The 25689-nt window shown below is 46.3% G+C and overlaps 1 protein-coding gene across 5 annotated transcripts in view; it reads right to left on the bottom strand.

The window, feature by feature from the left end:
• Window positions 1-14148, bottom strand: part of LOC115099454 (galactose-3-O-sulfotransferase 2-like) — a 50620-nt gene extending 36472 nt beyond the window's left edge. Inside the window, exons 1-3 of one of the 5 annotated variants that reach the window (XM_029617114.1) lie at window positions 14034-14148; window positions 13575-13677; window positions 2419-2520 (exon numbers count right to left, since the gene is read on the bottom strand). In XM_029617114.1, coding sequence (XP_029472974.1) covers window positions 2419-2520; window positions 13575-13591 — 119 coding nt within the window. In that variant the 5' untranslated portion in view covers window positions 13592-13677; window positions 14034-14148. Of the gene's footprint in view, window positions 1-2418; window positions 2521-3755; window positions 3826-13574; window positions 13690-14033 lie in introns of those variants that run through there. The other 4 variants (XM_029617113.1, XM_029617117.1, XM_029617116.1 and 1 more) reach the window with 4 other exon arrangements.
• Window positions 14149-25689: the final 11541 nt, after the last annotated feature.

Genomic DNA, 25689 nt, shown 5'->3' with positions numbered 1-25689 from the left:
GACCTCCTTGGCGGAGTTGAAGAAGCTTGGAGCTAGAGACTACTTGTTTTCCTGGATCATCAAATACTGTTTGAAACAGTTTCAGAAACTGAGGAAAATTTTGCAGAATAGGATCTGATCATCTCCAGTAGGGGGAAGCCCATGCTAGTGCCTTGCCTTCCAATAAAGATAAAATATATGTAGTCTTGGTTAGATCATCCGGAAAAAGAGAAGCTTGTAGCTGGAAATGCATACCGCATTGATCGAGGAATCCTTGGCATGAAAGAGGTTCACCAGCATAACGTGGAGGAATAGGCAAAGGAATCATAGAACAGGCATTACCCAGCCGTACGGATGGTGGTGGCAATGATGGAGGAGCTGTCTGGACCGCAGCAATGGAATTCAGCCAGGCGTTGAGTCGCTCCAGGGAGGCGGCCATAGATTCTAATATCCGTTGCTGCTCCATGACTTTCTGGGCTAGTCCAGGAATGGCCTGAAGAGCAGAAGCCTCTGCCGGGTCCATGGCCTTCGTATTCTGTTACGAATCTGGAAGTGGACCCCTGTTCCGAGGTAAGGTTAGCACTGCCAAAGAGGGAGTTAACCTCTCTGGTCTCTACCATCGGAGGGCAAGGCTTGAAGGTTCGCCAGTCGAGTACAAGACTTCGCTCTGGAAACTCACGGTTCCCCCAGGAGGGGCCTGTAGGAACCTGGTCAGAAGCCAAGAATCAGTCCAACAAGGAAGGAGAACAGAAGCGGGACGAAGACCAGGAACGGAGACCAGGAACACCAGCGCAGAATCCGGAACCAGAAGCCACAATACTAAGGCAAGGTCTGAGAAGCAGACCTTGCCTTAAATACCTAAAATGAGGGAGGAGTCTCAGAAGGGAGCCACGATCATTTCCTGTTGTAGCCCCTTTAAATCTTATCTTCAGCCGCGCGCGTGGCTCTAAGGCAGCCAGGAAGGGGGAGGAGTCAGCTCAGCCCTGCTGGGCTCCGCAGCCGGCCTAGGCAGCGGCCAAGGCCGCGGGAAGAACGCCAGAGGAGGCTCCCTGCTCCTGCCCACCCGACACCGCGAGTGAGTACCTGGTCCCGGCCGCGGACCGCCGCATCCAGCGGCCATGACACATACATGCTCTCTCACACATGCTCTCAATCACACACACAGACATACATAAACAGGCTATTTCATTCACTCACTCAATCCCCCACCAAAATATGCGGCAGCAGCAGTCTCTTCCTCCTTCAGCCCCCATGACTCACTGGACTCGTACTATTTTCAAGCTGCTTATGCTCCACCTTCTGCTCCAGGCCATGGAGGCTCCTGATGCTCGGCTTCTTATTCCTGCCCGCTGATTCTCCTCTTCTTGACTGCAGGGGCTCAGTGCTTGCTGCTGCTGCTTCTCCTCCTCCTGAAAGTGCGTAGCCCTGTTTTTTCTCCTCTCAGTTCATGCACTTGATGGTGTCTGGCTGCTTCTGTGATTGTGTGTGGCTTGGGCCTATTGCTTCGCAGGCTTCCTGTTTCTCTCTTTAGTGCCAGCCAATACTCTAACATGCTCATTCTCACTCCTAAAGGCAATAGCATATCGTCCTTCCAGCACGCAGCCCCGCTACAGTTCTTCCTCTTTATGGCACCAGCATCGACGGGAAGGAGAAGATGTTCTCCCTGCATCGCCCCCAGAACAGATGTGCTTGAAGCAGTCACCTAGTTTGCCTAGTGCTTCCACCCACCCTGTAAACAGGTGGTAACCAATCACTGACTAAAATGTAATTCTGTCCAACTATAGTTCATTATGCCATGTGTCTAGATATAAAGTTTCATTTGAATCACCCCAATGGTTCTCCAGATACGAGTTACATTTGCCCCACCTATTTCTTATGAGGAAATAACTTAGTCCCACTTCTATATCCTCCCCAAAATTGTATTCTGTCCAATCAAAGTTCCTTATGCCCTACATCCAGATATCAAGTTCCATTAGACTTGACCCAGTGTGAGTTATACTGAGTTTTGCTCCCTCTGCATTTCCTATGGAGAAATTAGTCCCTGTCCCGGGACCTCCCCCAGATTACTCCCTGACTTTGAAAGGTACAAATGTCAGATGTCCCTCTCAACACAAAGTCTGATTCACCATGGTCTAGCCATTGAGAAATTGAAATGGGGTAGGGGGAGATGGTGGGGGCAGTGATGGGACACAGACAGACATACTCATCCACCTGATAAGCCTCTTTTCCTCATGGAACAATGGCCATAAAGGGATTAGATAACAAATCATATGCCTCTCTTTAATGCCTGATAAAAATTCTGCCATCCCAAAAATTGTACTTAAAATAACTTGAACCCCAAATCTCAATTTATTATTTCAACCTTTTCCTGCTCACCTGCAAATGTAGCTATTTTCCATATTACATTTTTACTATATATTTATATATATATATATTCACCCGATATATTTATGAATGTAGATCGGATTCTTATAAAAGAGGAATATTAGGAGGAAAATTCCAAAGCACAGATACACAAATATGTTCAAGATCCAAGGGATTCTGAAAGAGATCAGAATAATCAATTAGTCATTTCTAGGCAATAAGTAACTAAGGAATCAAATATTCAAATGGGTTATGTGCCTGAATTTTAAGATTTAGGTTCCTAATTTGGCCCCTTTGAAAACTGAGAAGGACTGAGCCTCCTAAATTTGGGTTCCTATTTTCACTAAAAAGTGTGTGGGAGGGGAAGAGGGCAAGGGTGGGGAAAGTAAATTATGCGCGCAGCCCTTATTTCCAGCACTAGGCACCTAACTTAGGGGGTTATTTTCTAACCCTATCGCACATGAAAAGGGACTTTTTGCGTGCGATAGCTAGATCGGGGCGGAGTCGGGTCGGCATCAGCACCGGAAGAGGAGTCGGGGCGGTGTCGGGGCAGATGCGGCGCTAACATCACTGGCGGCAAAAAGGTAAGATCCCTTATCGCCGCCAGTAGTGCGCCCAATAGCGCCACCTTTCACGGTGGCGCTATTGGGTGCGAAAGTCGGCAGCAATCGCACCGCGGTGGTGCGATCGCTGCCGACTCTCGCAGGCCCGCCCCCTGTTACCGCCAAATTCAGAGAGGCTTGCACCGTTGGAAAATCCAGCCCTTAAGTTCCTATATTCAGGCTAACAAACAGCAGACCCCTAAAGTTAAGCATATTTCTATCCTAAAACTGCGGTGCTGAATTTTGGCTGAAATTTCACCAAACTTTAGGTGCCTGAAACAGAAACAATTAGGTCAGGCACTCATGCTCAGCTTCCTTGGAAAATCAGTCTATAAAGCACTGGAAAGAAATCTAAACGAGTAGTGTAGGTAACAAAGCAAATTGCAAGGGTAACTTTCAAAATTCACCTATAAACTCAAAATCTATAAATTATGTAAACTGCATAGATATAGATATAACTGTCATTTGCCATTGTCCCCCTAAAGATAGATATATTTAGTAGATAAATGACTAATATTATGCTTGGACTTCATGTTCAGTTTAGCCCATCACCTTTCCAAGGTAGATTGAATTCATTGCCAGAGGATGTGGTGAAAGCTATTAGTGTAGCTGCATTTAAAAAAAGGTTTGGACAAGTTCCTGGAGGAAAAGTCCATAAACCATTAAGGTAGAATTGCAGAAATCCACTGCTTATTCTTGGGATAAGCAGCTTGGAATCTATCTACTCCTTGGGATCCTGCCAGGTACTTGTCACCTGCCTTGGCCACTGTTGAAAACAGGATATTGGACCTGATGGACCTTTGGTCTCACCCAGTATGGCAGGTCTTGTGTTCTTATGTAGTACTTCTGCAACCTGGATGAAAGTACTTCAGATAGGTGCCTATATATTAGGGATGTGAATCGTTTTAGGACGATTAAAATTATCGTCCGATAATTTTAATATCGTCTTAAACCGTTATGGAACACAATACAATACAGATTCTAACGATTTATCGTTATAAATCGTTAGAATCGTGAGCCGGCACACTAAAACCCCCTAAAACCCACCCCCGACCCTTTAAATTAAATCCCCCACCCTCCCGAACCCCCCCCAAATAACTTAAATAACCTGCGGGTCCAGCGGCGGTCCGGAACGGCAGCGGTCCGGAACGGGCTCCTGCTCTGAATCTTGTCGTCTTCAGCCGGCGCCATTTTCCAAAATGGCGCCGAAAAATGGCGGCGGCCATAGACGAAAAAGATTGGACGGCAGGAGGTCCTTCCGGACCCCCGCTGGACTTTTGGCAAGTCTCGTGGGGGTCAGGAGGCCCCCCACAAGCTGGCCAAAAGTTCCTGGAGGTCCAGCGGGGGTCAGGGAGCGATTTCCCGCCGCGAATCGTTTTCGTACGGAAAATGGCGCCGGCAGGAGATCGACTGCAGGAGGTCGTTCAGCGAGGGTTCCGGCGCCTCGCTGAACGACCTCCTGCAGTCGATCTCCTGCCGGCGCCATTTTCCGTACGAAAACGATTCGCGGCGGGAAATCGCTCCCTGACCCCCGCTGGACCTCCAGGAACTTTTGGCCAGCTTGTGGGGGGCCTCCTGACCCCCACGAGACTTGCCAAAAGTCCAGCGGGGGTCCGGAAGGACCTCCTGCCGTCCAATCTTTTCGTCTATGGCCGCCGCCATTTTTCGGCGCCATTTTGGAAAATGGCGCCGGCTGAAGACGACAAGATTCAGAGCAGGAGCCCGTTCCGGACCGCTGCCGTTCCGGACCGCCGCTGGACCCGCAGGTTATTTAAGTTATTTGGGGGGGGTTCGGGAGGGTGGGGGATTTAATTTAAAGGGTCGGGGGTGGGTTTTAGGGGGTTTTTAATGTGCCGGTTTTTCGATTTTTCGATTTTTAACGATTTTTCACGATTTTTCACGATATTTTACCCCCCCAAACAGCAACAATACGATTCCCTCCCCCTCCCAGCCGAAATCGATCGTTAAGACGATCGAGGACACGATTCACATCCCTACTATATATAAGAATACAAATATTAACGCTATTGTTATAGCCATAACAGTATTGCCACTTCCTTCTTTTCATTTCTGGTTTTCTAAAAAAAACAAAACAAAAAAAAAGATTCTACCTGTTTTTTTCAATCTGTCAGCATTCTGTCTTATTTTTACTTCTCTATCGGACACTTTTCTTTGTGTCACCTTCAATATTAGCCTATGTGGGCTTCAGTAATATTCATATTTTCATGGTCAACCTTCTTACCTGAATCCACTTTCTATTTCTATTTATTAGATTCCATAAATATTTGATCTATGTTTCTCTGGAATTTCCAGGCTATTTTTAATCTGTTTTATTCTACTTCTTTATTATATTCTCTCTGAAATGTACATTATTTCTCCTTTAACCTTATTATTCTTTCTACCCAGCAACACTGGCCTGAAAGCACATTAGTCGGTAGCTTTCAAAGCAGCTTGTGGATGCACATGTGCAGGCAATCGTCAGGGACACAGCTATTTTATAACATGCGCATATATGCAAATGTATTTAAATGCTTGCCGCCTCATAGTCCTAATTACTTAAAAATTATTTTTAAGTTGTACAATCCATCTAGGAATTTGCATTCGCAATGCCAACATTTTTTGGAGGTACCAGTGGCAGATGTAGCCCGATTGCAGGAGACAAGTAATCGCGCTCTATTATTGGAGAAAAACTGTGGAATGAATTGCCTGCAAAGTTGAGAAATTCAGGATATAAAATTGATTAGAAAAATGTTTAAAACTATTCTTTTTAGTGAACCTTTTGGTAATGTTTAATGATTTGGTAGCGTCATATATTTGCAGTATTTTTAGTGTTATATGGCAGGCAGGCAGGTCAGGGACAGGCTGAGGTCTTTGGCAGGTGGCAGGCAGGCAGGCTAGGAACAAGCTGAGGTCTTTACCAGGAAGACGAACAACGAAGACAGGAACAAGCAGGGCAAGGAAGCAGGAAAAAGCAGGAACAGAACTGGAACAGAAGGATCCTGGAACGAGACTAGGAACAGGCAAGCAGGAACACGAGCAAGGGCAATCTCAGGAACAAACCGACCCGATTGCCAAGGCCAGGAAGTGAGGCCAGGAACTTCCTTTTAACATCCATTCAATCAGGGTGCGCCGCGGAACTAGGCTCCCACCCTAGAACCCATATCAGGGTGGCTGGTCCGCCATTGCGCGCGGCTAGCTGCTGGGATGCCAAGGCCCGGCGTGGGGCCTGGCATGTGACCGAAGGCTTGGCGAAGGCTGCCGCGGGACCTAGCTGGGCTTGCGAGGGAGACAGGACCGGGACCTGTGTATGACCCCGAAGGTGAGCGGTCCCGAGCACGGGGCGACCATGGGTGGGGCGCGTAACAGTACCCCCCCCCCCCCATCTAGGCCTCCCCCTACGTGGCTGGGGTTTCTCAGGATGCTGTCTATGGAAGGTTTTCAGGAGATCCTTGTCAAGGATATTCTGAGAGGGTTCCCACGAGTTCTCCTCGGCCCCATAGCCCTCCCAAGCGAGGAGATACTCCCATTTACCTCAACATCGTCGGACATCTAGGACCTCTTTTACCTGCAGAGAAGTATCAGGTTTTGCCGAGATGCGTGGAGCTGGAGGGTCTTTGCGAGAGGGCCATGACAAGACAAGAAGCCTCAGCAGGGACACGTGAAACGTGTTATGGATGCCCAGGGTACCTGGAGCTGATAGGAAACAGCTCCCACTCTTCTGAGGTTTGGGAAAGGACCTATATACTTCGGAACCAGCCGATGAGATGGAAGTTGGAGACGAATATGGCGGACCCTCAGCCAAACTTTCTGGCCAGGTCGGAAGAGTGGAGCAGGTCTTCGATGAAGATCCGAGGTGCATTTAGCGCACTCAGCAGCCTGTGAGAGACGTTCTCTTACTTGGGTCCATACTTGGCGAATGATTTGAGCCATAGATTGTGCTGCAGGAGACGGAACCATTACAGGAACAGGAAGAGGCAGATGGAGCTGCCTTCCAAGGACTACTGAGAAAAGAGACACATTGGTGGCTGATGTGAGATGAGTGTTATGTGACAGCTCAGCCCAAGGGAGGAGATCTGACCAATTATTCTATTGGTCATTGACGTATGAGCATAGGGACGCTTTCAAAGTCCTATTCGTCCTCTCAGCCTGCCCATTGGCTTGAGGGTGGTAGGCCGAGGTATAACTCAAGGAAATATTGAATTTATGACATAGGAAGCGCCAGTACTTAGCGGCAAACTGTGGTCCCCGATCGGAGACAATCTCCTTGGGGAGCCCATGAAGTCGAAAAATATTTGTTAACGGTTTTGCAAGTTCTGGGGCAGACGGGAGACCCAGTAAAGGGATGAAATGCCCCATCTTTGAGAAGCAGTCGATTACAACCCAAATCACCGTGTTACCTTGTGATGGAGGAAGATCCGTGATGAAATCAGTTGAAATACTGGATCAAGGTTCCATAGGCACTGGGAGTGGCTGTAGCAAGCCCCAGGGCTTCCCTGTGGGTGGTTTTTGTTGCATGCAGGTGGGACAAGAGTCTACATAACTCCGGGAGTCCTGTACCATAGTGGGCCACCAGTAATGGCGGCATAGCATCTCTAGTGTCCTGGCACGGCCAGGATGGCCTGCTAGTTTTGAATCATGGGCCCATCTTAAGACCCACTCTCTGAGTCAGCGAGGGACGACAGTCTTCCCAACAGGAACAGTACTGGTTGCTGTTAAGGATATACAGGCAGGATCGATAATATAACTGGGACTTTCTGGTAGGTCTTCAGGTTCAAAGGAACAAGACAGCATGTCAGCTCGCTGATTTTTCGAACCAGGCCGAAAACAAAGATTAAAACCGAATCTCTCGAATAAGGCCCAGCGGTCCTGCCGGGGGTTTAGAAGCTGGGCCTCCTTGAGGTGCTCTAAGTTCTTGTGATCCATGAATATAGTGAATTTGTACTGTACCCCTTCCTACCAGGGGCGCCATTCCTGAAGGGCCAACTTCACTGCCAATAGTTCACAATCGCCAACTGTGTAGCATTGTTCTGAGGGAGTGAACTTGTGTGAATAGAAAGAGCATGGAGTTAATTTGCCTATGGACGAGTTCTGGCTTAAGACAGCCCCAGTTCCGATAGCTGAGGCATCTACCTCGACTATAAATGGACATTTAAGGTCTGGGTGATGGAGACATGGGCCAGAGTTAAAGGCATCTTTAAGTCTCTGGAAGGCCACAATGGCTTTCAGCGTTCAGACTCGGGTATTGGCCCTCTTCTTAGTCATCGATGTAAATGAGGCGACCATGGAGGAGTAGTTAGCAATGAAGCTTCGATAATAGTTAGTGAAGCCTAGGAACCATTGTAAGGCTTGAAGCCCAACTGGCTGGGGCCAGTCACGAATCCCTTGGACCTTCTCAGGGTCCATGGAAAAACCACGGTCAGATATGATGTACCCTAGGAAGGGTAGACTAGTGTGTTCAAACAGACATTTTTCTAGCTTAGTGTAGAGATAATTTTCTCGTAATCATTGGAGGACAATATGAACATGTTCATGATGACTTTCGATGTCCTTGGAGAATATCAGAATGTCGTCAAGGTAGATAACAACAAACTTGTACAGGAGGTCCCTGAAGATCTCATTCATGAGACGCTGAAAGACGGCTGGGGCGTTACATAGCCCGAAGGGCATGACCACGTATTCATAATGACCATCCCTAGTATTAAACACTGTCTTCCAGATGTCATCAGGTTGAATGTGTACTAAGTTGTATGCACCTCTCAAGTCCAACTTGGTAAATACTTTGGTGCCCTTGAGGCGATCAAATAATTCACTGATAAGAGGTAGTAACAGTCCTTACACATTATAGCATTAAGACCCCGATAGTCAATGCAAGGGCGGAGCCCACCATCTTTTTTCTTCACAAAGAAGAATCCCGCTCCTGTGGGTGAATCAGATGGTCGAATAAAGCCCTTTTCCAAGTTTTCTTTTATATACTCTGACATAGCCTGCGTCTCAGGCTGTGACAAGGGATAGCTTCTGCCTTTGGGAGGCATCATGCCCAGCAGTAATTCAATGGGACAGTTGAACTTATGTAATGGAGACAAGGTGTCTGCTTTCTGTTTTGAGAATACCTCACTGAATTCCGCATACTGAGAAGGCAGACCAGGAAGCGTTGTGGACCTCAAAACTGGGATCATGGAGACAGGTGGCTTGGAATTTAGGACCCCACCATACCAGCTGCAGGGACCTCCAGTCGAACTGGGGTTTGTGAGTCTGGAGCCAGGGCAACCCCAGAATTACCGGGTATGTTGAGCATTTTAGCACGTAGAAGGAAGTTTCTTCTTTATGGAGTGTACCCACTAACAGGCGAATAGCCACGGTCTGATGGGTGATAAGACCGGGAAGATGTTCTCCTTGGATGGAAGCAATAAGGAGACTCACCTCCAATGGTTGAAGAGGTATCCCCAAAATCTTGACGATATCGTCCATAATGAAACTTCCACTCGCTCCAGTATCAATGGGAGTGGTGGTAGCGAACGTGTGGGCTTGATTCCCAGGGATACAGGAAGCAGGAGTTGAGGGCCAGAAACAGTTGCGCCCAAGCTCTGGACCCCCGCTGGGCTTAGGCGTTGCAGTTTCCTGGACGAACCGGGCAGCACTGCAGACAATGTCCAGAAGTGCCACAGTAAAGGCAAAGCCCTTCTTTTCTACAGCGGAGATGTTCAGTGGGAGACAACCGTCCCCGATTCACCTCCATGGGCTCCACTGTAGAGGAAGATGGTGGTGTTACGACCCTTGCAGGAGTGCAGGGTACACTTGCAGGTCAAACTGGAGAAGGGCTTGAAGCACCTCACCTCTCTTTTTCCACTTCTCCTGCGGCCTGGAGGCTGCCGACGCTCCCTTAGTGTGACTGGAGCCACTCCAGCGCAGCCTTTGCGGCCAGAGGCCGCCGACATCCTCTCCATGCGCTGGAGCCGCCCAGGTGCTGCCCTTGCAGCCAGGAGGCAGCCAAAAGCGTACCTAAGCAACCTGGAAGCCGCCGACATCATCTTCTCCCCACCAGGGGAGGGGAGGAGGCCTCCATCGTCTGCTTCTTTCCTGCGGCAGGGAGCCACTCCCAGCTTCTTCTTTGCAGCTTTGACACCGTCGCTTCAGCGTCAGGGCCTGTTCTGCTGCCCAGCCCTACTCCTGCACTCAGCGGCAGGGACGCCACTCTCCAAGGTCCTGCCCACTTCCTCCTTAGGTGCGGGGCCACGCCTCTCTTTGCCTCTTAAAGAGCCAGCCTGGGAGTGGTCCTCCTGATGATATCATTGTGGGAATCTCTCTTCAGCCCTATAAAAAGGGCCTTCTTCATTGCTTCATCGCCTTTGCAAGGAGCCAGTCCTCCTTAGGATTTTGCTGCATTCCAGCTTCTCCTAGGCACACTGTTTCATGTTGGAATTCCATGTCTTCATCTTCATCTTCGTTATGGTCTCTCGTCGGATTCTGTGTCTTCGTCCATCCAGTTCCTGATGTTCCAACGTCCTTCTCTTCAAATCTCCTGATGTTCCTGATGTTTCGTCCTTCAGAGCCCCTGAAGTCCTGATGTCCTATTCTCCTGATGTCTTCATGTCCTGATCTTCCTTTATACAGATGTCTTTTGCCTTGGCAGAGTAAGCCTCCAGAAGATTCCGGCTTTTAATCCTCCAAGCTTCAGGTTCCATACTCCGAGTTTGCTCGAGCTCCCACACCGAGCCCTTTACTCCGAGTCCTTGGATCCTGAGGTCCTTTTCCTTATCCTGAATCCTGTCCAGGTCTTCGGAGTCCCTTGCGTTTGCCTTTGTCCATATGAATGAACTCTGCATAACCTGTACTGCATCAACGTGGTCTGTGCCTTGCCTTGACTGGCTGTGGAGGGCGCGCCTCAGTGCAGGCTTCGGAGTCTTCGTTGTGGAACCTCCAAGTAACCTGAGTCGGGAACCTCCAGCGTGGTCCGTGACCTGCCTTAATTGGCTGAGTAGGGCACATGGTGTGACAGTACCCATTCAGAATTCTTGATCTTGTGACTCTGTCAGAGTCCCTCTCTTCAAGCAACCTGAGTCCTGTCTCAGTTCTTCAAGCAACCTGAGTCCCGTCTCAGTTCTTCAAGCAACCTGAGTTCCGTCTCAGTTCTTCAAGTCTTTGTGTTAATTCTTCAAGTATCCTGAGTCTTGTCTCAGTCCTTCAAGTCTTTGTCTCAACCTTCAAGTATCCTGACTCTTCGTGTGTATCCCTCACATATCCTGAGTCTTCGTCTTCATCTGATGTCTTCGCCCTTCAACCTCTGACCGTCCTGTTGCATTTGCCATTCCTGTACAGCAGGTCTGAAAGGGCTATCGAGTGGTCGGAGGGCTACCCCAGAGACCAACATTGCGTTCCTGGGTCTCTTCAATGCGATCAGGTTCGGCAGAGGCCTTGATCCTGCATCTCCAGCCTGTGCTTGGACACTCCTCGCCTGCCTCGGTGCTTCCCGGAGCTCCTCTGTGGTTGCGTCGTGGCCCAAGGGTACACAATCTCCCAGAAATGGGACCGCCTCTAGCGTTCCCATAATACCATGTACATGCATATCTCCCACTACACCCACAAATGAAAAGTTCTGAAAAAGGGACAGGACATGGGTGTGGTCTGGGTGGGGCATGGGCATTCCTGGATTTCACCCCTAAATTTGCGTGTAAATACTTACGTGCACTGGATTTTCCTGCCATGTAACTTTACTTCTGCTATGGATGGCATGTAAGTCATAAAACAAAAAAAATAAACAGATTAGTGAGATTTTAAAGGTCAGGGCTAACAGAGGAGAAGGAAGGCTATTAAACTAGGGGGATTTGGAAGTCTTATTCCTCACCTGGGCAAACTGGGAATGAACTGGCAGCATTTGCATGCATAGGCACGCGTCTACTTAAAATTACACACACATGTGCACACATTCAGGCTATTTTATAACATGCATGCATATATGTACATATGTCATAAATTGGCCGCGTTCCCTGGCGCAGGCCAATGAACATGTGCATATGTGCGCCCGCGCACCTGTTTAAAAGTGCAAACCTCTTCCTTAACTACACTCCAAGGAACACCTCCACTCATCCGGGTAAACTTTTGTGTGAACAGGATGTACACATGTAAGTTTATCTGCATATTAGGGGGGCAAAACAAGATCATCTCTGTGGATAAAACATTGTTTTACCAGAGGAAACACTTTGGAAAATTACCCTCCATAAGATAGGTTTTAGTCTTCTTAGAATTAGCCCTGTCCAACTGCTCTGTACTCCTGCCCACATACACACTCATCGTATGACCACACTACTGCTATGCTAAAAAGGCTTTGCAGTTTCACAGGAGTAGCAACCTGGATGATGAGAATTAGAGAAAGGGTTCATTTGGAGTCATCTGGAGAGAATGTTCATGTGGCATCCTGTCACTGGCAAAAAATTGTCCAAGTATTACAGATGCACACAACTTGGCTCTGCTCTTCACACATAATCTTAATATGCAAAAGAACTGGGCTTTCATTATCAAGGTAAAAAAAGAAATTGGAAAACTGAAGTGCGGTACGTCAGGAAGTTAAGTTTCTTGGTGGGTTAAAGTTGTATGGGGTGATGAGGTGCAGACCCTCTAACCTGGATAAGCCATGGCCAAGACTCCTAAATTCTCTAGAGGAGAGCAAGTTTCAAACTCCCCATGGACAGCAAGTGTACTTTTCTTCACATAAGTGGGACAAGTTTCAAAGGATGCTTTTTTACCTTGTATAACCACCTGTTTACCCATGCACATGGATTGGCTTTTGAAAAGCTTCCCAGTGGTTGTGCAGGAAAAAGCATGCACCACACTTCGCAAGCAGCCAGAGTTAGTGCACACATATATCCGTGTATGTACTGGCAGAGCCTTGGAATTTTTAAAGCAAATTTATGCATACTTTGTACCAGCAAACCTTTAGCCCTACACAGCTGTTGAAAATTACCCTCCAAAATATGCAAAAGATGCCTTTTCATGTCTACGGACAAAAGCTTTTCTTGTATTTTTACCCTTTCTAATCTAAGTGAAGCATTCAATTTAATTGATCAGAACTACTTCATCAATTGACCACCTCTATCAATATGCAGGATCCTGTAGGAGTTAGATTTCAGAATGGTACAGAGAACATCCCTGTAATAGTATCTGGCATGTTTAATGACTTTTCATGTTTGCGCCAAATTCACAGTTCAAACAAACATATCTTTCCTTAAAATGACTACAGATTAGAATGTTAGTAGTAATTGGTATTTAATAGGCAGAAGCAGCTTAGGAACTAAGGACTGAATGAACATTGCTCTCTCCTCTCATTTCTAGAGGCAGTCTCTCCAGAACAAGAGCAGGCTTGAAGCACATTTGCAATTCAATGTAGGAAAGCATTTACTTCCACTGTCTGTGCCGGATCTGCTCTGTGGATAAACAGACTTCCTTCCTATTACAGGGCTATCAATCTTTTCTGACATTAAATTCATGATAAAAAATGAAATATTCAAAAAGTTTCGATACAAACATAAATGATTTTTAAAATTTTCCTATTGTTATCAGGGTTATTCGTTGTTTCCACAGTTTTGTTTTTTTACCTTTACAAGCTTTTTCGTTCAGCTTTCTATTTTCTCTTACCTGTATTTAGGTCTCATTTCGTCTTCAAATTCTGCACACTGTGCTCAGAAGGACCATTGGTCGTCCAATCTAGCTTAAATCTTCCAGCATGAAAGGGACACTCCTGGACACCACCATCATATGATGATATGTACAAATAAGACAGAGAGAGCGAGAGACTGATGAATACGCAAGGTTACACATGGGAACCCCCCACCACCAAGCCTTAGCTGCTGTAGCATGCCAGAGAGAAGGTGCTGAGCATGAAATAACATCAGACTTAAAGCAGGACCCTCCTCCTGGACATTCTTAGACCCAATACATAACGTCTATCCACTGTTATTTCACTGTCACAGATTAAAAAGGAGTCTGGTAAAGTTTAACATCACTGGTCCAATGATTTTACCTCCATCTAGTACCAGAGAAAAAGAGAAGCAATGGTGAGTCTCAGCAGTGCCATACCAAACAGACAATCCTCACCTGCTCCAATGTCTTACTCCGTCGTGGAGAGAGCCTGAACACTCGTCAGTAAGTTCTCTTTCTAAACTGTGCTACAGACCAATTCTACCTTTGCATAGTCTCTCCAACACTCAGACCCAAACAGGATGTGGAACATTTTCAAATCTCTCCTTGTCTATTGTCCTGTGCATGCTCTAGTGCATGAATTTAATTGTACAATAATACAATGCATAATCTATTTTTATCTTGGGGTTCTTAGCATAAAGACACTGCCACATAAGTCACGGGTACAGTGTATGCACACACAAGTCTTCACAATGTACAAGCTAAGTATAAAGTTGGACGTGGGCTTCAAGTATGAGCAAGGAGCAAGGGTGGCTTGCAGACAAATAGCAGCACGGGGGAGTTTTTTCCAAAACTGGCCCACGGGATATCTGACTCACTTGTCCACTTTCTGTGCGGCACAGGCCTTAAAAACTCCCCAAAGCACACCAAGCTAATCACTGAAATGTACATCATGGACCTGAGCCTGGCAGAATTTAGAAAAAAATCTTCAACTTAAAATTTCACCTTTTTCCTAACATCCTAGACCAGAGATGAGCACACTGAGCTGCAGCCCCCCCTTCCATCCAGGCAACTGGTTGCCCCCCCACCCCCCAAGTCTGGTTACATCTCTCATATATCTTGGATTCCTGGTCTGGTGTTAGTTTTTTGCCAACCAATCAGCTCTTGAATCAGTTGCCAAGTAGTGAGACAACCGCACTGCCAGCCAGTGGTCCATATGCACACAGACATTTGCTGTTGTGCTGCTTCTCTTGGGCCCATTCAGTGAGTGTCCCCCCTGCCCCCAGCACTGCTGCATCATTGTGTAAAAGTTGATGCTTGTTGCCAGCCCTTCCTCAGCCTGCAGCAGCCCCTCCCCTTTCTCATTTTCACCCCTTCTTGGCACCTCACTCTCCAGGAGGCTCATTAGATCCACAGCCAGCTGGCTGTCCCTCTCAAAACTCAGCTCAGCCCCTCTAATACTGCATAGGCACCTCCTTCTGGCTCACTCCCCCCCTCCCCCCTTCTATTACCTCCACTACTCAGGGCTTCCCTCACTCCTACACAGTGTTATATTTCCCAACTGCGGGCGGCCGCGGCTGGCCCCTCCTACCTCCCTCCGCGATAACGGGTCCGTCGTCGGCATCCCAGCCAGAGCGGGGAGGCGCCCCCGATGCCGGCTCCAGCTCGCCCCGCTCGGGGCAGCCCCCTTGCACCAGGCCCCGGCTGCTGGGCGATACGGGGGGAGCGCTCCAGGTCCTTCCTTCCGCGGCCTCGGGGACGCATGGCAGCCCTTCTGGGTTCGACATCTGGCCCCGCCTCCTCCTAGGCGTGCGGCCGCGCCTCCCACACTCTCTTAAAGGGCCCTCATCACTGCTCAGGATGGAGCCAGACCCGGGGACGTATATAAAGACTGCTTCCTCTTCCTGTCCCCTGACTTGGCAACAAGTCTGCTTACTGTTGGTAAGTTGCCTGTGCCTCAGAGACCTTGTTTCTGCTTCCTGGACGACTCTCTGGCTCTGACCTCGGACTGGTGATTGGTGTTCCTCTGGCATTTGACTTCGGACCGGCCATTGACGATTCTCAGGCTCCTGACCTCGGACTGGCAGTGAGTGACCCCTGGCTTCTGAACTCGGACCAGACCTCGACATCTCTTCCACCTCGCAAGGGCCCACCTAAGTCCCAGCAGCTCGGGTCCCCACGGGTTCCTCCTGGGGGGACCACGGGCTTCCAGTGGCGAAGATCCAGCTGGTCCTTGCTTCAACTCTGCCTCGCCTTCCGACGGGGAAACCTGAGGGACCGTCTCCTCGGACTGCACCAACTCCTCCTCAGGCCATGGGTCCACATCCAGTCCACAGTCAGAACACACAGTCTGCTGCTTTTATAGTTCCCTAGGCTCTGCTCTGCCTGCTCCTGGGGAGGGTGACCAGAAGTGATCCCTACTGCCTGTTCCCTCCAGGGTTTAAAAAAAAAAAAGAAAATTAAGCCATGGCCAAGACTTTATGCATTACTGCTGCAGCTGAGACGGAGAGCCTACCCATGACAGCACAGCTCCAGATGGGATTCTGCTTTCCCACACGGAGCCAGGGCTGCTGCAAGGGTATTAGGCATCCGGCAAATGTTACAACCTTGCAACCCCCCAGTCCCACTTCTCCCCCCCCTCCCCAACACACACACACACAATTAAAAAGTATGTATTTGTAATAAGATTTTGCATGAAAAAAAGGACATTCAAAGAACAGTCATATGAAGTAAATATATCAACATTTATACTATCTTTACATGCACTGCTGTGGTGCCAACCAGAAAACCCTGAAAAAGTAAAAAACAATATTGGAACTTATATGGTATTAGGGCTATTGTAATATGCGTCAGGTTTGGGCTTAGCCCTCAAAGTCATAAGCAAACTAACTTACAATTATTATAATATATGAAATCTCTCATACCAAAAAAGCACTAACTGCCAGCACTTAAAGAGTAACAACCCTACTCATGAAAAGCCAACACTGCAAATATGACACAAAGCCCTAAAACATCAATACACTCTTATTAGTAGAGATGTGAATCGTGTCCTCGATCGTCTTAACGATCGATTTCGGCTGGGAGGGGGAGGGAATCGTATTGTTGCCGTTTGGGTGTTTAAAGTATCGTGAAAATCGTGAAAATCGTGAGCCGGCACACTAAAACCCCCTAAAACCCACCCCCGACCCTTTAAATTAAATCCCCCACCCTCCCGAACCCCCCCCCCCAAATGCCTTAAATTACCTGGGGGTCCAGCGGCGGTCCGGAACGGCAGCGGTCCGGAACGGCCTCCTGCAATTGAATCGTGTTGTCTTCAGCCGGCGCCATTTTTCAAAATGGCGGCGCAAAATGGCGGCGGCCATAGACCAACACGATTCAACTGCAGGAGGTCGTTCCGGACCCCCGCTGGACTTTTGGCAAGTCTTGTGGGGGTCAGGAGGCCCCCCCAAGCTGGCCAAAAGTCCCTGGGGGTCCAGAGGGGGTCCGGAAAACGATCTCCTGCCGCGAATCGTTTTCCGTATGGAAAATGGCGCCGGCAGGAGATCGACTGCAGGAGGTCGTTCAGCGGGGGTTCTGGACCACCGCTGAACCCCCAGGGACTTTTGGCCAGCTTGGGGGGCCTCCTGACCCCCACAAGACTTGCCAAAAGTCCAGCGGGGGTCCGGAACGACCTCCTGCAGTCGAATCGTGTTGGTCTATGGCCGCCGCCATTTTGCGTCGCCATTTTGAAAAATGGCGCCGGCTGAAGACAACACGATTCAATTGCAGGAGGCCGTTCCGGACCGCTGCCGTTCCGGACCGCCGCTGGACCCCCAGGTAATTTAAGGCATTTGGGGGGGGGGTTCGGGAGGGTGGGGGATTTAATTTAAAGGGTCGGGGGTGGGTTTTAGGGGGTTTTAGTGTGCCGGTTTTCCTGCCCTCCCCCTTCCCCCGATTTACGATTTTTTGACGATAAATCGGGGGAATTGGTATTGTATCGTGGCCCTAACGATTTTTGACGATTTAAAATATATCGGACGATATTTTAAATCATCAAAAAACGATTCACATTCCTACTTTAGGGAAATGCAAGTAGTCAACCTGTTCTCTATAGCCCTATACAGAAACTATACCCTAACAGAATACCACACCTTTGTCTGACTCAGGCAGAACACAGACAAATACAGAATAAATATACCATAAAAGTATAAATAGAAACATATCTACAAAACTGAACTGAAAACACAATAAGCCAGATACTGTATGTGAAAAACAGACACATAACTATTCTTCATAAAACATCAAATAAAACCAAGAATATACAATATAATAGTAACAGCATGCAAAACAAAAAAATATTTAAATATAGCAGATGAATAGAATATCCAATAAGTAAAAACTCATTTTTTTAAATTTGTTTGAAAAAAATGTTTGGTGTTTGGGAGACATATCAAAATACACCCAATTAAAGCTAGAAAGGATTTTTTAAAATCCCCTGCTTACCTGGGAATGTTTGATTTCTAGTCATCCTAAAATTGTCATTGAGGGGAGTGCACATATTTTCTCCTTCCTCTTTTTTTCACACACACAAGCAGGCTGCCTCACACACACACACACACACACACACACACAAGCAGGCTGCCTCACACACACACACACACACACACTAGGCACAAGCAGGCTGCCTCTCACACATACACACAAACACAAGCAGGCTGCCTCACACACACACACACACAAGCAGGCTGCCTCACAAAGACACACACACTAGGCACAAGCAGGCTGCCTCTCACACATACACACAAACACAAGCAGGCTGCCTCACACACACACAAGCAGGCTGCCTCACACACACACACACACACTAGGCACAAGCAGGCTGCCTCTCACACATACACACAAACACAAGCAGGCTGCCTCACACACACACACACACACACAAGCAGGCTGCCTCACACACACACAAGCAGGCTGCCTCACACAGACACACACACTAGGCACAAGCAGGCTGCCTCTCACACATACACACAAACACAAGCAGGCTGCCTCTCACACATACACACAAACACAACAAGCTGCCTCACACACACACACAAGCAGGCTGCCTCTCACACATATACATAAACACAAGCAAGCTGCCTCTCACAAATACACACAAACACAAGAAAGCTGCCTCTCACACATACACACACACACAAGCAAGCTGCCTCACACACATACACACAAACACAAGCAGGCTGCCTCTCACACACACATTGTGCCTTTCCCCTTTATTTGAGTGCTTCCAGCCTGGACTCAGGTAGTGGGGCCCGCAGCCTCTTTTTTTCTTTCACAGCCAACACTGGCCCAGGCTCCGACGACAACCAGTGGCTTCTGTTCCTTTTGTTCAGCCGCCCCTGACCTGGGCTCCAGCGGCAGCTCGCATATGGCTCGCGTATTGCTCGTGTATGGCAAATGCCAGCACTGGTTCTGTAGACACCTACAAATTTTACCTGCATAAATGTGCTTTGAAAATTTGTGATAAAGTCTGCGGGTAAAAAGTACCCATAGACTTTAAACTATGTGGGTTGTTTGGAAATTACCTTCCCTGTTATTTTGCTATGCTCCAGTTTGCATGTATCACTATTACAGAGGGTATTCTCTTTCAATTTTCCCCACATTCATGTAATGACCCTACTCAAAGAGAAAATATAATATTAAATACAACAATGTTTATTCATATAAATATACAATTCCCTATCTAAACAAATAAAAACTGTCTATCGCATTCATACTTTTTCATTTATCCACATCCAATGATATCATTACACTATTATCTCAAAATTTATATTTCTGCCTTCTTCATATAACTTAAGGTCATATTTTGCATTGCGACGATACTCTCCAAAGATTTATCCTACAATTATTAAAACAATAATACCTAATCACTATCCGTTCCACACCATGTTCTATAACTACTATCCAAAGCTGTTTATCTATTTTATATATGATAGAGGAAGTTATGAATAACATTATAGTTGGATTGGTGAGTTCATATATAAAATAGATAAACAGCTTTTGGTATAATATAGATAAACAGCTTTTGATAGTAGTTTTTAAAACCCAGCTACACCAACTGCCTTAACCACATCCTCTGGCAATGAATTCCAGAGCTTAATTGTGCATTGAATGAAAAATAATTTTCTCTGATTTGTTTTAAATTTACTACTTGCCAACTTCATGGAGTGTCCCCTGGTCCTTATATTATCCAAAAGAGTAAATAACCAACTCACATTTACCCATTAAAGTCCTTTCATGATTTTGTAGACCTCTATCATGTCCGCCCTCAGCCATCTGTTCTCCAAGTTGGACACCCTAATCTCTTTAGCCTTTCCTCATAGGAGGGCCCTTCTATGCCCTTTATCATTTTGGTCACCCTTCTCTGTACTTTCTGTGGTGCAACTATATCTTTTTTGAGATGCGGAGACTAAAATTGCATACAGTACTCAAGGTGTGGTCTAACCATTGAGTGATACCGAGGTGTTATGACATCCTCTGTTTATTTGCCATTCCCTTCCTAATAATTTCTAACATTCTGTGTGCTTTATTGACTGCCACAGCACACTAAGCCGATGATTTCAATCTAATATCAACTATGATGCCCAGACCTTTTTCCTCATCGTTTAACTACAGCATGGATTATTTTTCCTTATATGCATCACCTTGCACTTGTCCACATAATATTTTATCTGCCATATAGATGCCTAATCTTCTAGTCTCGCAAGGTTCTCCTGCAATTTAAGACAATCCGCTTGCATTTAAATACTCTGAATAGTTTGTGTCATTTGCAAATTTGATCACTTCACTCATCGTACCTCTTTCCATATCATTTATAAATATATTTAAAAGTACCTGTCCAAGTACAGATCCTTTCTCCACTGTGAAAAAGTCCATTTAATTCTATTCTCAGTTTCCTGTCTTTTATCCAGTTGGCTATCCACAAAAGGACATCTCCTCCTATCCCATGACTTTCTAGTTTTCTTAGAAGCCTCTCAGGAGGGACTTTGTCAAATGCCTTCTGAAAATGCAAATACACCAGATTTACCAGTTCACCTTTGTCCACATGTTTATTCGGCCCTTCATAAAAATGTAGTAGATTTGTGAGGCAAGACTTCCCTTGGGTAAATCCATGCTGGCTGTGTCCCATTAAACCATGTCTATCTCAATGTTCTGTGATTTTATTCTTTATAAAGTTTCCACGATTTTGCCCAGCACTGAAGTCAGACTCACCAGTCTATAGTTTCACAATCTCCTCTTATGCCCTTTTTAAATATCATAGTTACATTAGCCACCCTCCAATCTTCAGGTACAGTGGATGATTTTAATGATATGTTACAAATTTTTACTAATAGGTTTGAAATTTCATTTTTTAGTTCTTTCAGAACCCTGGGGTGTATACCATCTGATCCAGGCATTATACTACTCTTCAGTTTGTCAATCAGCCCTATTACTACATCTTCCAGATTCACCATAACTTAATTCATGCTGTCTATGACCCATTAAATCATGTCTATCTATATATTCTGTAATTTTATTCTTTATAATAGTTTCCATGATTTTTCCCAGCACTGAAGTCAAGCTCACTGGTTTATAGTTTTCTGGATCTCCGCTGTAGCCCTTTCTGTATATTGGGTGTTATATTGGCTACCTTCCAGTCTTCAGGTACAACAGATGATTTTAATAATAGATTACAAATTACTTGTAATAGGGCTATCATTTTTTAGTTCTTTCAGAACCCTGGGATGTATACCATCTGGTCCAGGTGATTTTGCTACACTTCAGTTTGTCAATCTGGCCTACTACATATTCCAGGTTCACCATGATTTGGATCATTTCATCTAAATCATCAGCCTTGAAAACTATCTCTGGAATGGGTATCTCGGCAACATTTTGTTCAGTAAACACCAAAGCAAAGAATTCATGTATTCTTTCCACGATAGCCTTATGTTGATTGAGATTTAGTTCATTCAACCTCTCCTCATAAGTCATTTGATGGAGACCCCCCACCATTTTTGTTTCCCTTCTCTGGACTGCCTCCATCCTGTCTCTGTCCCTTTTGAGATATGGTCTCCAGAACCGAACACAATACTCCAGGAGAGGCCTCACAAAGGACCTGTACAAAGGGACCATCACTTCCTTTTTCTTACTGGTTATTCCTCTCTCTGTTCAGCCCAGCATCCTTCTGGCTTTAGCTATCGCCTTGTTAGATTGCTTCGCCGTCTTCAGATCGCTAGACACTATCACCCCAAGGTTTATCTCTTACTCTGTGCACAACAGCCCTTCACACCCCAAGAAGTACAGCTCTTTTGGATTATTACACCCCAGATGCATGACTCTGCACTTCTTGGCATTGAATCCCAACTGCCATATCTTTGACCACTGTTCAAGCTTCCTTGAATTACGTCCCATTCTCTGTACTCCTTCCGGTGTTTCCACTCTGTTGCAGATCTTAGTATCATCTGCAAAAAGACAAACTTTACCTTCTATCCCTTCTGCAATGTCACTCACAAAGATATTGAACAGGACCAGTCCCAACACCTTGTGGCACACTGCTTAACACCGTTCTCTCTTCAGAATAGGTTCCATTTACCATCACACGTTGTCTTCTATCCATCAATCAGTTTGTAATCCAGGTCACCACCTTGGCGCTCACTCCCAAGCTTCTCATTTTATTCACAAGCCTCCTATGCGGGACTGTATAAAAAGCTTTGCTGAAATCCAAGTAGATCACATCGAGTGCTCTTCCTCGATCCAATTCTTTAGTCACCCAATCAAAAAAGTCAATCAGATTTGTCTGACACTACCTTCTTCTGGTGAATCCATGCCGCCTCTGGACATGTGGACAAAGTGGACAAAGGTGAACTGGTAAATCTAGTGTATTTGCAAGTGGATCAGCCACTTCCTTTGAGAACCAGATAGGTTTCTTATTTCTCTTGCTTTTGTTTACTTTTATAACATAGAGATTAGGTGCCTTTGTAATTGCTCCTTTTAGTTTGGCCCACTTTTGTTCCACCTCTGTCATTTTCTCCCAGTCTTCTAGTTCTCCCTTCAGGTACTTCCCCATTTCAACAACATTCGTATTTTTGAAATGCAAAACTTGGGTCTTTGAGTGACTTGTTTGTATCCTATTTGCGATATCAAACCATACCATTTGATGATCACTGGTCCTGAGATGAGTACCAACCCAGACATTAGAGAAGTTATCCCCGTTAGTGAGCACTAAATCAAGTATAGCTCCCTCCCTTGTGGGTTCCATTACCATTTGTTTAAACAGAGCCCCCTTGCAGGGCATCCACTATCTCTCTATCATTATTATTATTATTATTATTTAGGTTCTTTAATATACGTATGGTAACTTTTTTGACTGGGTAACCAAGGAATTGGATCGAGGAAGAGCGCTTGATATCATATACTTGGATTTCAGCAAAGCTTTTGATACGGTTCCGCACAGGAGACTGGTGAATAAAACGAGAAGCTTAGGAGTGAGGGCCGAGGTGGTGACCTGGATTGCAAATTGGCTGACAGACAGAAGACAATGTGTGATGGTAAATGGAACCTTCTCTGAAGAGAGAGCGGTTTTAAGTGGTGTACCGCAAGGATCGGTGTTGGGACCGGTCCTGTTCAATATCTTTGTGAGCGACATTGCGGACGGGATAGAAGGTAAGGTTTGTCTTTTTGCGGATGACACGAAGATCAGCAACAGAGTGGACACGCCGGAAGGAGTGGAGAGAATGAGACGGGATCTAAGGAAACTGGAAGAGTGGTCGAAGATATGGCAGCTCAGATTCAATGCCAAGAAGTGCAAAGTCATGCATATGGGGAGTGGAAATCCGAATGAACTGTATTCGATGGGGGGGGAAAAGCTGATGTGCACGGAGCAGGAGAGGAACCTTGGGGTGATAGTGTCTAATGATATGAAGTCTGCGAAACAATGCGACAAGGCGATAGCAAAAGCCAGAAGAATGCTGGGCTGCATAGAGAGAGGAATGTCGAGTAAGAAAAGGGAAGTGATTATTCCCTTGTACAGGTCCTTGGTGAGGCCTCACCTGGAGTACTGTGTTCAGTTCTGGAGACCGTATCTACAAAAAGACAAAGACAAGATGGAAGCGGTACAGAGAAGGGCGACCAGGAAGGTGGAGGATCTTCATCGCATGACGTAGGAGAGATTGAAGAATCTAAATATGTACACCCTGGAGGAAAGGAGGAGCAGAGGTGATATGATACAGACTTTCAGATACTTGAAAGGTTTTAATGATCCAAAGACAACGACAAACCTGTTCCGTAGGAAAAAAATCAGCAGAACCAGGGGTCACGATTTGAAGCTCCAGGGAGGAAGATTCAGAACCAATGTCAGGAAGTATTTCTTCACGGAGAGGGTCGTGGACGCCTGGAATGCCCTTCCGGAGGATGTGGTGAAGACCAGAACTGTGAAGGACTTCAAAGGGGCGTGGGATAAACACCTTGGATCCATAAAGTCAAGAGGCCGCCAATGAAGAGTGGGTGACTCGTCAGAATGACAGCTACTGCCTGGAGACAATACCCTTATTCAATAAACATACACATGCTTACTGTGACTCCAACATCGCTCTAAGCTTCAACAGCAAGAGGAAATGTGGAAAAATTGATTTACACTCACAAAGAGGGGAGTAGCTGGCTTGTTACGGCGATTACTACCCCAAACCAAATAAGCCTGATACTTCACCTTCAATGCATATACAGCATAGTTCTCTGCTTCAACGGCAGGGGAGAAGAAAAAAGGGTTCGCACTCACAAAGCGGGGAGTAGCTGGCTTGTTACGGCGGTTACTACCCCAAACCAAATGTGTCTGATACTTCACTTTCGATGCATATCCAGCATGGCTCTCTGCTTCAACGGCATGGGAGAAGACTGATACATGCATTTCCAGCATAGCTCCCTGCTTCAACAGCAGGGGAGAAGAAAAATAACCATTAAGGACTGTATAACATAGTCTGGGTAAAACAAATAAGCATGGGTGTAGCTTGCTTATTGCGGCGGTTACTACCCCTACTACCCCTAACGAATCAAGCTAGATATTTCAATGGTGGGGGTGGAAGGGAAATAGAACCAAGAGCTAAGAGAAACAGATAAGTATGAGAGAAAAGATGTGTGAAGTTTGCTGGGCAGACTGGATGGGCCGTTTGGTCTTCTTCTGCCGTCATTTCTATGTTTCTATGTATGCTCAAGACCAAGTCTTATCGTACCGGTTTACAATGGAACAAGGCGAAACCATTTAACAACTGTATAGAAGATAAAGTTACATTAAACAGGGAGCAAAAAACATGGGCTTGGAAGACAGGAAAGATATTAAAATATTATAACTGTAGAGAACTGAAAGTAGTCATCAACAAAAACAGTTAAGTAGCGAGGCAGATAAAGGTTAACAAGGGTTAAAGAATTCGGCTGGTGATTTATCATAGGCACTTATTAGGAAAAGTTTCCTGTGGAAGGGAGGAACAGGGGAGGTAAGCAGGAGAGGGAGGGGGAGGGGGGAGGTGGCAGGACAGGGAATGGGGCGGGGGGGAGGGAGGGAGGAGATAGGGAATGGATAGGAAGGTGAAAGAGACAATATTTGTTGATAGAGGCTCTATCAACTGTAAGCTTGGACGGACAGCCAGGTTTTCAGTTTCTTTCTGAAAGATAGATGGCATTGTTCCTGACATATGTCTGGGGGGAGAGAATTCCAATGGAGTGGACCCGCTGTCGAAAGTGTTTATTTATGGATGGAGTTGTGGACCAAGAATTTGCTTGGGGGAGCCTGGAGAGAGCCTTTGTATGCGGATCTGATCGGCCTTGTGGAAGCATGAAGTTCAAGGGGGATGGAGAGTTGGAGTGAGGATTGCTGGTAGACAGATTTGTGAATGATAGTGAGAGTCTTATTTATTTATTTATTTATTTAGAAACTTTTATATACCGGTATTAGTGGGGACATCATACAGGTTCACATACTAACAAAAGGTTTGGAAATACATATCAACAGGGAAGGAGAACTGGGAGGGGGATTGGTAGCCAGTGTAGGATTTTTAGAATTGGTGTGATGTGGTTTTTATGGCGCGAGTTAGTAAGAATCCTGGCT

The sequence above is a fragment of the Rhinatrema bivittatum genome, chromosome 9 (assembly GCF_901001135.1).
Source record: "Rhinatrema bivittatum chromosome 9, aRhiBiv1.1, whole genome shotgun sequence".
Lineage (NCBI taxonomy): Eukaryota > Metazoa > Chordata > Amphibia > Gymnophiona > Rhinatrematidae > Rhinatrema > Rhinatrema bivittatum.
Note: the sequence above shows the minus strand (reverse complement) of the source record. Positions and strands in the feature narration are given on the sequence as shown.